General features: G+C 37.9%; 1 protein-coding gene across 1 annotated transcript in view; it reads left to right on the top strand.

The window, feature by feature from the left end:
- Nucleotides 1-241: 241 nt before the first annotated feature.
- Tk (Tachykinin) overlaps nucleotides 242-14,066 on the top strand; it is a 36,924-nt gene continuing 23,099 nt past the window's right edge. Inside the window, exon 1 of the mRNA XM_074103024.1 lies at nucleotides 242-296. Coding sequence (XP_073959125.1) covers nucleotides 264-296 — 33 coding nt within the window. The 5' untranslated portion in view covers nucleotides 242-263. The remainder of the gene's footprint in view (nucleotides 297-14,066) is intronic.

Genomic DNA, 14,066 nt, shown 5'->3' with positions numbered 1-14,066 from the left:
ATATCGGACACTTTTTTTTCGTTTTGTAATGAAACAAAAAACTGTGTATTCACCATATCGCTCGTGGTAGGTACAAAAATGTAATATCGCACATAGTCTTTGGAAAATCCATAAGTGTACAATTAATTATAGTTCAGCACTTTTGTGTTTTACATTGACACATTACTTTTTATTCCACCACTTCTCTTTACGTCTGTCCCCCTGTTTTTGCGTATTTAAGTGTCATGCTGAGCTTTAATCCCTGCAGTGCCCACATGTGACTCATGAGTTGTGATTTAGTGTTTAAGATCGCAAAGGTAGGATTACTTAGTTACACTAGTTTTAATTTCAAAATTGTGGAGCGAGCATATGTCAAAAGGCAATATCTCAAAAAAAAAAACACTTGAGTTATTTATTATACTATTGTTACCCAATGTTAAAATGAAGAGACCCCTGCAGTGGGGGGTACTTTACAGGTAAAATATTGCTAATACCGTTAAGTCAATTTAACGCTACGTTCAAGAAATGAAAATCAATCTTCGAAAACTATTTTGAACTACAGTTGGAATTGAAAATGATTCCAACCTCACAATCGATTTATTCTCAAACGAGTTACCCCCGTCATTATTCATTTTGACAGACTAATAGACTAATCCAGATTTTGAAAAGAGAACGCCAGCAGAAAATTCGAACGATATCCCGCCAAAATCGTGACTGGCATAGACTCACGGAGCGGTGATTGAAACTTTTTAAATTTAAAAATAACGTTTGCAGTCGGCCAGCTAGCGATGCTGGATTATCGGTGAAATAAATGAATCGAGGTCTGAGGGGCTACTACGAAATTCTAAAATCGAATTTCGTGTCGTACCATCCCTCTCACTCTCGTATTAAATAATATAAGCGTCAGCGGGACGGCAAGATACGAAGTTCGAATTTTGCACTTCGTAGTATAGGCTCTGGTGTACTCGTTTCGAAGCCTCATTGGAATGTGTGCATTGGAAAAATAGATTTAACTTTCGCTAGAAAATAAAGGTGTAATATTCAAAGGTAGGTATTCCGGAAAAACTCGTGTTTATTAAATAATTTCAATATTTTTTTGTCTCACTTAGTGACTTAATGAACGCTTGTACAATGCACAAGGTTAGGAATGGGAGTTCCATATATTTTGACTTTACTTAACCTTTTTTTATGGCCTTCTGAACCATCTTAGAAAGTTAAAAAAACGCCAGCCAGCCTTCATTTGAAGGTTCACCATCTCAAAAACTGCTAAACCGCTTATCAAACATAGCTATTGAAAGGATAGTGAGGTGAATTCAGATCAACTATACTCTGTTTCTACTGCAGGCGAAAAAAATACAAACATTGGAACATAGAACCTCCTCCTTTTTTGAAGTCGGTTAAAAATTTACTTATTTCTCAATGTCATTCTAAAACATGATACAAGATTTATTTTCTTGAGTGGCCACTAACAACCCGAATTTTGAAAATTTGTACTAACAGCAAATGATAAAAAAGTGCATTGGACGAAATAATCCATACTATCCATACTTATAACATTATAAATGCGAAAGTAACTCTGTCTCTCTGTCTGTCTGTTACGCTTTCACGCCAAAACCGCTGAACCGATTTTGATGAAATTTGGTACAGAGATAGAATAGACCTTAGGAAGAGGCTTTAAGGGGTTGAAATAGAGGATGAAAGGTTATATGGTGGAAGTTCGTCACTGTCGAAGATAAAACCATGAAACTTGCCATTTAAGCACTTAATAAGAAATAAGTCGGTATTTGTTTGAGCTTTTTTTGAAAATTCGACCTGTGAGGGGATGAAATAGGGGATGAAAGTTTATATGGAAGGTCGTCATTATAGAAGATAAATCGATGAATCTTTATTAAACTTGCCATTTCGGCACGTGATCAGAGATAAATAAACATTTGTTCTCGCGTTTTTTAAAATTCTTCCTGTGAGGGGGTGAAATAGGGGATGAAAGTTTATATGAAGGTCGTCATTGTCGAAGATAAATCGATGGTTCTTTATGAAACTTGGCATTTGGGCACTTATAAAAAATAAATAGATATCTGTTCAAGCGTTTTAAAAAAAATTACCTGCGAGGGGATGAAATAGGGGATGAAAATTTATATGGAACGTCGTCATTATCATAGATAAATCGATGTAACTTTGTTTAGGTATTCGATAAGAACTAAAAAAAAAACGGTTAAATTCGACTCGGACTCGCACATCAAGGGTTCCGTACGTAGGTATTTATGAATATCCAGTGTTAGCAGAGCCTGTTCTAAGCTCATAAGCAAAATGCTCGCAATGTGGGGTCATTTTAGATGGTTTACTGACATAGACAGTCAGACATGAAAAATTTTGATTTTTCAGATTTTTCTTATTTATTTTGCAAAAAAAGGAAAAAAAAATGCTATAAGAACTACCTTTATACAAAATTTCAAGTTTCTAGGACAGCTGGAAGTACCCTTTAACTTTTTCTGTTAAGGCGATTTGAAAGGAAACACCTTTTTGATGACTTTGATGTTCGATTTTTTCACAGCTTCCGGGACTATTGACCTGAGTTTAGGGTATTAATTTCAACTCGATACATACTCCGCGCGTTTACGGGATAAAGGGTCTTGACAGACAGACGGACGGACGGACAGCAAAGTGATCCTATAAGGGTTTCATTTTTTCCTTTTGAGGTAAGGAACCCTAAAAAACATTTGTTCTGGCTCTTTTCACATTCCGACATTTTTCATACTTGAAAATATGGGGATGAAAGTTCGTAAGGAATTCCAAACAAATTTGTGTAGCTATGCTTAGTAAGAATGCCGTCTTAATGATAATCCTACCCTCCTAACTTACAATAAAGGACGTAAGAGTTCACTATGAAGAATTAGTCCTTTTGTGTTGGCGGGGTACACGTCATATTGCTAAAATGTGGCTATCCGCAATATATTTATGTTTAAATAAAGAATGGAAGAACAAAAAAAATAGTTTAGATATAAAGCAATGTATTAAAATAGGTTATTTTCAGTAAACCGTAGAAGTTTCTATGTTCTATTATTGGCAGAATAGGTACCCTAAATAAATTAAAAACTTTCCAAAGTTACTATTCCACGCGGACGAAGTCGCGGGCAAAAGCTAGTAATATATACTTCTTCAATGTTTGTTTTACCGCCTGCCGTAGAAACAGAGTACCTACCTAAGGAAAGGAAAAAAAAATTGTGCATTTTAAAAATAATAAGTTAATATCTTACAATAGTTCCTTTATCAATTAGAAAAAATGTTTTATAAAATCAATACAATTATTCTCCTTTTTAAACATAAAAAAATCTAATGACCCGGATAACTCACGTCTTAAATCGAGTTACGAAGGGCTACGGATTAGCCCGAAACATGTCGAGCTAAACTCGATTTAAGACGTGAGTTATCCGGGTCATTATATTTAATATGAGTGAGTCTCACGGTAGTTTCATGTTCAAAATAAAAAAATCTATTTGCGTCCAGGGTTAACAAACAAGGACAAAGCCGCTAGGTAAAGTCTAGTTTAGGGTCATTGAAATGAATGCGGTAACTTTTAACTTTAATAAGCAACAAGAAAGTTAAGCAAAACTTGTAATTTAGGGAAACAAAAGGGAACTTAATGAGCATCTTCTTAAAGCACGTCTACGTAACAATAGGGTCTCCGTTCGAGCTCGAAGCGAAATACTTCATAAAAAACTTAGAATATACATTCCTAGTGGTTTGACCTATCGCCTCTCAAACAGAGGGTCGTGGGTTCAAACCCCGGCTCGCACCTCTGAGTTTTTCGAAATTCATGTGCGGAATTACATTTGAAATTTACCACGAGCTTTGCGGTGAAGGAAAACATCGTGAGGAAGCCTGCACAAACCTGCGAAGCAATTCAATGGTGCGTGTGAAGTTCCCAATCCGCACTGGGCCCGCGTGGGAACTATGGCCCAAGCCCTCTTGTTCTGAGAGAAGGCCTGTGCCCAGCAGTGGGACGTATATAGGCTGGGATGATGATACATTCCACCAAAAACTTTTAAATAAACCTCACAGCAAAATAATTGTTTAACCTGAATTTTACTGCTTTTAAAAGAACAAATACTTGACAGAGTCCTTTGTATAGTGATTCAAGTTCGTCACCTTTCGGCACCTGTGATCAATTGAATGTATGATTTCATTGAGGCCAGAGCTAAATGATAATTGATTTCTTTTGACATCCCAATTATATTTCATACTTTGAAAATTTTATTTCATTTAACGCATGATACTTTCGTATCAGTTCAGTTTTGCTTTATTTTTATAATTGGCAATTACGTGAAAGAAGCGCGTACGTCCAAGGACTTTATTTTTGAGCTACCATGGAACCTTTTCAAAGGAAAATCCATTACGATTTTCCTTGTTAATAAATGCGATGTCACTAGGATGTTTACTGTAAAATGGTTCCATCACAGTATAACAAGTTTTCCCTACAGTAGGCCGACGCCTTTGAAGTTGAGCGATACCGCAGTCTGTATAGGTATTTACGCAAGTAAGGAAGGGTTGTCACAAATTTAAAATTTGGAAGGTAGATGTCTTTTACGAATCGGTACATATTGGTATTGCAAAATTATATAAAACAAAATAAATTAGGGGTGGCATACTCACTAGGGGTAAGAAGTATCAAAATATACTATTTTTTAAATAAAAACTTTGTTTTTATATTAAATATACTTTCATAGATTAGTAACCGACAAATACTTTCGGTTGTAACATGGCAAACCTCCGCGGTGCGCAACTGGCCGCTTACAGAAGAAAAAAAATCTAAATTCTAAATTATTGATACTCTTTTGTTTTTTCCTGTCATTGGCTCTACTATTTGGCAAGGCGTAAGCCGAAATTTGATTTTCTTTACAAGAAAATATTAATTATTTACTCGGTGATAGCTATTTCACTGACTACTACTTGTAATATAAGGGCTGCCACTATTGCAGCCCTTCCTTTTTCCTGCTGAATCCAAATCATCATCTCCACTTCCTCTCCGTTCTGCTGCCTCGGAGCAGATCGCCGTCGCGACTGGACGCTTCGAGGCTACCTCAACACCCTGCCCTGTTTCCCTACCTATCCTAAAAATCTCAGGCCAGTGTTGTTTTTAATTTATCTACAAGAGCAGTGCTGACTGAAATAATTGTATATATTTTTCTTTTGTATTATATTTTATTTTGTAACCACACGCCTTTTCATTTCTCCGACCGGCTAGCCGGTTACATTGGCGCCCAAGGGTTGTTTCAGTCAGTACGTGAGTCTTACATTTGACTTGGATTAGGTTATGTACATAGCGCTTGTAAATACTACGTGTACATTAAACGTATTGTGTTATAAATTATATACTTTTACAATATTTTGTACATAGCCTAATTTTCCAATTTGTTCTGTTTTTGTGTATATCTTTGTTTCTTGTGATTTTGTGTTAGGAACTTATGCTTGCTTACGTATCGATGTTCATTTCATGTACGTGTAAATAAGTATATAATTATTTTTTGTACATAACACCGGGCTTCGAAATGGATTTTAAGGCTTTGAATGTAAATTTGTTAAATAAAAATGAGCTCATGTACGAGGTGAGCATCAGGCAGGCCGAGCCGCTCCCCACAGTCGCGGAGTTGCGGCGGCAGCTCGTTCACTTGTTGGACAAATTTAGTGCTGAGGACTTGACATCAACTTTTTCAATTGCCGATGATTGTAGTGGCACTGAAAAATCACTTTCCTTTGTCGAGGATAAAATCATTCTATACGAAAGTACCTGTGATGCAAAGCTTGTACAGAAAATACAGTCTTTTTTGACTCATATCTATTTACGCCTTCAGCGTATCGATGTCTCTGATAATGAGGAATACCGTACTACGTATAAAGATCTTGTTTCCAGATTTAGTGCCTTAAAAATTCGTTTTGATAGTAAAAACAGCGTTCGGAGCGAATCTTCGACCTCTTGCGCCACAGCAAACTCCGGTCCTAGCGCGGACACTAAGATAATTGTGCACTGTGACCGCGGAGTGACCAGTGAATTCCGTAAATTCACGTTTGCGGGGGTTGGTTGTCCCCGCGCTTTTATACAAAAACTCGAGGAGTTTGCTGTGTCTAGAAATTTGTCGAAAGAAAATTTACTAGCTCATTCGTTCGAGATTTTTACCGATAGGGCTCTACATTGGTTTCGCGCATATAAAGATAGTTTTCATAACTGGGAAAGCTTAAAAACTAAACTGTTTGATGATTTTGATATATTTGATTACGATTATAAACTGCTCCGCGAAATCGAGGACCGCACTCAGGGTAGGGATGAGTCGGTTGTCGTTTATTTCGCCATTATGTTGGGTTTATTTGCTAAGCTTTCCTATACTATGCCTGAAGCAGATAAACTTAAAATTCTATTGAGGAATATCCGTCCTGAGTACGACATTATGGTAGCTCAGTCTGACGTCCAATCCATAGAGAGTTTGAAGGTGATATGTAAAAAGTACGAAGCTTGCCTAGACCGCTCTAGAAACTTTAAGGAACCTCCTACCAGCAGTCCTTCTACTTTGACTGAGGACTTTGTATATAAACCTGTAAATAATCATTCTGTAAATATTGTTAATACTAATAAGCAATTTTGTGTGCGCTGTAGAGTTAATGGTCATTCACTACGTATGTGTAAAGAACCGCGTAAAATAATTTGTTTCAAATGTGGATTGGACGGTTTTCGTAGCTCTGAGTGTCCTACTTGTAATAAACCTGTAAATAACAAAACTAAATCTATTCCAAAAAACTGGTAACTGAGGGTCAAGGAAATATTGTAAATAATGATTGTAAATATTCGCGTAAAGAGTGGGAGGACTGGCTCTCCGTAGTTCGACTTTTTATGCTGTCCTATAAAACTTCTTTGATCCTCTTTGACGACCAAATTGACGATGAACGTCCTTATGTAAATATCAAAGTAAATAATTTGACTCTCTGTGGTTTACTTGACAGTGGTAGTTCTATTACCATTCTAGGTAATAACTCGCATGTACATTTACTTACTCAGGGATTTGTACTTAACTCGTCACATAAAATCTCTGTTCGAGCTGCAAATGGACAGCCTGCTCGTTCTATTGGCTTTATACAATTACCTGTGCAGTTTAATAAAAAATCTTTCCTCATTAACGCACATGTTATTCCCGATATCTCGTCTCATTTTATACTCGGCATCGACTTTTGGAAGAGATTCAATTTGCTGCCTAATTGTTTAAAAAATGTAGAGCTCAAACGGCCTTCAAACTGTACATCTCTTACTATTAACGACACTTCTAAACAGGTTCTTCCTTTTGAAGAACTACCTGACTCTCAACGAGCTCAGGCAAATCAAATAATAGCTCAGTTTCGAAATGCTTCTACTGAGTCTCTTCCACTCGGTAGAACGCACCTTATCTCGCATCGCATCGATACCGGTGATCACGAACCTATTCGACAGCGGTGCTATCGTCTTTCACCGGAGAAGCAAAAAGTGCTGGTAGAAGAGGTGGATAAAATGCTTGCTTTAGATATTATAGAGCCATGTGAGAGTCCCTGGCTGAGTCCTGTTCTTGTTACGCCTAAAAAAGATGGTAGTTGGCGGTTTTGTCTAGACAGTAGAAAACTCAACTCTGTGACTAAAAAAGACGCGTATAAATTACCATTCATTAATGAAATACTTGATAACTTGCGAGACGCTAAGTATTTGTCCAGTATAGACATTGCAAAGGCCTTTTGGGAGTTACCACTTTGTGAAGAGGACAGAGACAAGACTGCGTTCTATGTCCCAGGTCGTGGCATGTACAGATTTAAGGTCACACCTTTCGGCTTAACTAACGCTCCCGCTACTCAACAGCGTTTAATGGACTTATTATTTACACCTGAGTTTGAAAACCGCGTTTTCTGGTACTTGGACGATATAATTGTAATTTCTAATACATTTGAAGACCATCTTTGTTTATTATCTCGTGTATTAGATAAGCTCAAGTACGCTAGACTAACAATAAATTTTGAGAAGTCTTGTTTCTTCCGTCGCGAACTTAAATATCTTGGTTATATCGTTGATCATAAGGGTTTACGTACGGACCCCGAAAAAGTTCGAGCCATACTTGATATTCCAACACCTACTTCTAGACGCGAACTAAAGAAATTCTTGGGTACTGCTAGTTGGTACAGACGTTTTGTACCTAACTTTAGTACATTGGCTGCGCCTCTTAACTTGCTCACATCTACCGGTAAAAAAGCGCCTCCTTTTAAATGGAACGAAGAGGCTGACGGTGCATTTAGGAATATTAAGCAAGCTCTGGTATCCAGTCCGGTCCTAACTTGCCCGGACTTTACTAAGACTTTCTCGGTGCACGCCGATGCTTCCAATTATGGAATCGGCGCCATGCTGACTCAGGAAGAAAATGGCGTAGAGAGACCTATTGCGTACTTTAGTCGATCTTTGTCAAAGCAGCAGCAGAATTACTCTATCACCGAACGCGAACTGCTCAGTGTTATAGTTTCTTTGGAGCACTGGCGGTGCTATTTGGATAATGGACAAAAGTTTATTATATACACAGACCATTCAGCATTAAAATGGTTTTTAAACTTAGATAACCCTACTGGCAGGCTTGCTCGTTGGAGCGTTCGTTTATCTGCATTTAATTTTGAGATCCGGCATAAAAAGGGCAAAGAGCACGTTGTACCTGATGTTTTGTCGCGCGCAGTGCCGGTCGACATAGTGTATGTACAGTCTAACGATGAGTGGTTTAATAAAGTGTATAAAGGTGTCCAGGAAGCTCCTGCTGCATTTTCTGACTTTAAAATTGTAAATAATAACTTGTATAAATTTAAACCAACTAGCTCTATCCTAACTTCCGAATATGATTGGAAACTTGTTATTCCCAAGGAGATGAGGAATGATATTATTCATGAAAATCATGCCCAGCCTACTGCCGGTCACTTTGGTATCTTCAAAACTTATAAAAGGCTGTCTCTGCGCTATAGCTGGCCTGGCATGTATAGGGACGTTTGTAAATATATTTCTGATTGCGAAACTTGCTTAGCATATAAGTATCAAAATCATCAAACTTTAGGTATTATGGGGAAACCAAAAGAGTGTTGTCGGCCCTTTCAGTGCCTGTCCATTGACTTGGTTGGTCCACTACCAATGACTCGAACTCAAAATCGCTTCATTTTAGTTGTAAATTGCTGTTTTTCTAAATATTGTCTGATATTTCCTATTAAGAAGGCCACAACTAAAATAATTTATAAAATTTTGGAAGAATACGTATTTTTAGTATACGGTATTCCTCAAACACTTATTATGGACAACGGTAGCCAGCTAATTAGTCATGAATTGCAGGAACTTTTTGCTAGGTATAAAATTCCTCAAGTTCATTTTACGCCTAAATATTGTCCACAAGTAAATTCTGTCGAACGTTACAACCGTATTTTAATATCTGCTATTAGTTCGTTTGTAGAAAACGATCACAGAAATTGGGATCTACATATATCCAAAATTCAGTTTGCCATGAACTCGAGTGTCAACGAAGTAACAGGCTTCAGCCCTGCGTTGCTGGTCTTTGGGCGCGAGCTCGTGCCGTGCGGGTCGCTATACGGCGCCGCCGACTCTACCAACGTCGACTACGACGACTTAATTTTCGCACCCCGAGATATTTACGCGGAAAACTTAGGCCACTTGTCGCCTATTTTCGACAAGGTGCAAGCTGCACTTTGGGATGCGCATGTAAAAAACTGTAAATATTATAATTTGAGGCGTAAGCAAGCTGAGTTCAATGAGGGCGATGTTGTTTGGCGTCGTAACTATCAGCTTAGTGACGCTGGTAAATATTTTAGCGCCAAATTGGCACCTAAGTTTGTAAAGTGTACAGTGTTGAAGAAATTGTCACCTCTTGTATATGAATTAGCTGATCAAAATGGTCGTGCTATCGGAAGGTGGCATATTAAAGACTTTAAGTTGTAAATATTGTAAATTTACTGCAGTTTTTTTTTTTTTTTTTCCATTTTCACCGAATTTTCCTCCGCCTTCTGCGTTCAGAAAATTCTCCTGGGCGCGCGGGGTACTGTAACATGGCAAACCTCCGCGGTGCGCAACTGGCCGCTTACAGAAGAAAAAAAATCTAAATTCTAAATTATTGATACTCTTTTGTTTTTTCCTGTCATTGGCTCTACTATTTGGCAAGGCGTAAGCCGAAATTTGATTTTCTTTACAAGAAAATATTAATTATTTACTCGGTGATAGCTATTTCACTGACTACTACTTGTAATATAAGGGCTGCCACTATTGCAGCCCTTCCTTTTTCCTGCTGAATCCAAATCATCATCTCCACTTCCTCTCCGTTCTGCTGCCTCGGAGCAGATCGCCGTCGCGACTGGACGCTTCGAGGCTACCTCAACACCCTGCCCTGTTTCCCTACCTATCCTAAAAATCTCAGGCCAGTGTTTTTTTAATTTATCTACAAGAGCAGTGCTGACTGAAATAATTGTATATATTTTTCTTTTGTATTATATTTTATTTTGTAACCACACGCCTTTTCATTTCTCCGACCGGCTAGCCGGTTACACGGTTTCTAGACTTAACTGACTTAATCCCTACTATCCCTACTATATAATATTATAAATGCGAAAGTAACTCTGTCTATCTGTCTGTCTGTCTGTCTGTCTGTCTGTCTGTCTGTCTGTTACCCTTTCACGTCGAAACCACTGAACCGATTTTGATGAAATTTGGTATATAGGTAGTTTGAACCCCAAGGATCAACATAGGATACCTTTTATTCCGGTAGAGGGCTTCACCGCGCGATAACCTAGATCCGCGCAGACGTAGTCGCGGGCATAAGCTAGTATTATATAAATTAAGATGAAATCTCAATTCCTTATGTTCCTGTATTACGGTTCCATTGGTGGCTCATTAATTAAAGTCTTTATCTATAACACCTGAAGTAGAATTGGTAGATGGATCTCTTGAGCTACTGAACTAAATTGAACTGTAAATTAAATGAGTATACTTCACAGTGAACGAAAGAAGCATAGGTGTTATAAGTTTGACCGCTATGTGAGTCTGTGTGTCCGTGTATTTGTGTGTCTGTCTGTTTGTGGCACCGTAGCTCTTAAGCGGGTGGGCCGATTTGAACGCTGTTTCTTTTAATTGAAAGCAGGTTTTCTAGCGATGGTTTTTAGACATATTTTATCAAAATTGGTTCAGCCGTTTTTGAGATATTGAACTTTGAAGTGACAAAATCGGGGGTTTTCCAACTTTTTGTTGGTTAGTTTATTTGGTGACACATTATGCGCATGACTAGTAAGGGCTGCGTTTCCACCAGAGATGTGAGAGGACGTGTTTATAACCAAGAGGAACACTTAATTTTCCACGCCTCGCTCCGCTCAGCGGTGCTGTGTAGGATAGGTATAAAAAAGTTTGTTTCAGTTAAAATGACGAAAATGCACTTAACAGGGGATTATACAACTTCTTTTGTTGCTAAATATGAAAGGAAAAGATAACAAAGAGACATAATAAACTGACCGAAGTGTGGAACGTGTACTGGAGTAGCTCAACCCTTCCTGATCTTTGAAATGAAAGATCTTTTTAAGCCCTCTGTATTGTAATGCAAAAAGGATACAAAAAAATACATAGTTCATATTCTTATGGCTAAAATATCGTTAGTAAATAGTATATAATAAATCAACACTTATACATATTAGATATTCTTATAGTTAACATTAAATATAATTAATATTTAAATTGTCATTATTGATACATAATAAATCAACAGAACAACATACATATCGCATATTCTTATGGCTAACATTCAATACTATTCAAAATTGTACAAAGTGATTTTGACACAGTTTATAATTATTACTTAAGAAACGCACGTCGTGCAGTGTAATACCGACAAACAACATCAAAACTATCAAGACTGCTTGTTCACAGTATACTTTGGCCTAACGACACACCTGCGTAGTTTACCCTACTTGAAGATAACAATTACACATTAGATTTGAAATTCGTACGTTTTAAGTACTTTTCGTCATTTTAACTAAAACAAACTATAAATTAAACGTTTCGATTGGTTCATGAAAACCACATGCCTCGCACATCTCTGGTGGAAACGCAGCCTTAAGTAGATAAGGCAGCTTCCGTCATTAAGTGCTCTATGGCAGGCGCCAGGCAAGTCAAATAAAGCCTGTATAAGAAGTAGTCGCCAGTCTTAACCTCAAGTCTCTTCTCTATAATTAGTTTCTTTTCAACATTCTAGTGTAACTGAGATTTACGTATTTTGTAAAGTCGACTAAAATAGTATATTGTACAACAAGAGCATAAAACGAGCCATTTTACCCAAGACGTTCATATAGCCACCCGAGCTGGTATGGCGAGGGTGGATAGACACGTCGAGGGAAAAATGGGTTTAAAGCTCGACTTTTACACTCTGCTTTTCACTTAGATTGCGAGGAAATGAAATAGCAACGGTGGAAACAATTGTTCACTTTCTATGCACCTTTTGTTTTTCATGCATTATTATATAATTATATTTTTTTAGTTTTCTTGATTTATTTCATTGATTTTTAGTTTTATAAAAATTAAAAATTATTAAAAAATATATGTAGAAACTTTTTTGTTTGTGGCTGTTGACACCTGATTACCTTGGTCTTAGACGAAGATTTTACTTTATACACTAGAGCATAAAAAGTAATTTCATGTCGCCTTGATCCAGCATAAAAAAGAACTTTACGAGAATGAGAAGTGAAAAAAGTTTTTAATTTCCACTTTATTCCAATGATAATCTATCTCATCACATATACTTACATCCCTCTGCGGGGTACAGACCTCCTTCAAAATGAGAGGGTTTGGACATTAGTTCCCATTCGGGCCCAGTGCAGATTGGAAACTTCACACACACCATTAAATTTCTTTGTAACTGTGTGCAGGCTTCCTCGCGATGTTTTCCTTCACCGTAAACCTCGTGGTGAATTGCGAATGTAATTTCGCACATGACTCAACTCAGAGATGCGAGCCCAGGTTTGAATCCACGATCCTCTGCTTGAGAGGCCATAGGTCAAACCACCACGGCTCTTACATCATGTACTTTGTTGTATTATATCCCCTCGCAACAAGTATCCACACGACGGTTCATTTACCTCAGTATATAAATTAATATACAACAAATTTAACTCCGCCAAAAAAGGCCTCGTCCAGACTAGAACCCCAAACCACAAATAATTGACCCACGTCACGTACGACCGTAACGAAAGACCTAAACCAAATGCAATAACAAACATATATTTTATACCTACGTATATGTCACGTTCTACCGTCCCTGGAAATAGTCGTACGAGGTTAATATTTATGCACGCTTTGCTGTATCTTGTGTCAGATATTGGTGCGCTGGTGACTGTACAATGAAATAAATGAGCGATAACCACGAAGCCCTTTTTAGAGTTCCGTGCCCAAAAGGTGCCAAAGGGAACCTTATTAATACATACGTACATAAAAATCACGCCTGTATTTCCAAATGGGGTAGGCAGAGCACACGAAACGTTACCGCTTCGGAGCCACTTTTAGCAATTTTAGGTTTTAAGTTTGACAAAAACGGTACAATAGTGACAGGTTGCTAGCCTGTCGCCTACGGTGTACCTTAACCTATGTCCTCAGTCGCCTCTTACGACATCCATGGAAGAAATGGAGAGGTGTTATTCTAACCCGACACCACACGGGTTTATTAACCTTAACGGGTTTAACCTTATTAACATCGCTACATTGTCCATCTGTCTGTGCATGCAGTGGCGTAGCTACCGGAGGGCTAGACGGGGAAGTGCCCCGGGGCCCCCAAGCTCAGGGGCCCTTCGGACTCTGACAACTATAAATGACAAATCTGGAGTACGTCGATTTCGGAACACGACGAATACGGAACAAACAATTTTAAATAGTTTAGTTCAGGCCCTAGTTTATTTTTTGCCCTAGGGCCTTTGGTTACCTAACTACGCCACTGTGTATATGTCTGTTATAGGGTGACTCAACTGAGAATTTTTGAAGAGTCCCGACTGTTGAACTTTAAGCTAATTAAAAGAGT

This window comes from Choristoneura fumiferana, chromosome 20 (assembly GCF_025370935.1).
Source record: "Choristoneura fumiferana chromosome 20, NRCan_CFum_1, whole genome shotgun sequence".
NCBI lineage: Eukaryota > Metazoa > Arthropoda > Insecta > Lepidoptera > Tortricidae > Choristoneura > Choristoneura fumiferana.
This window is presented reverse-complemented; position numbering and strand designations above follow the sequence as displayed.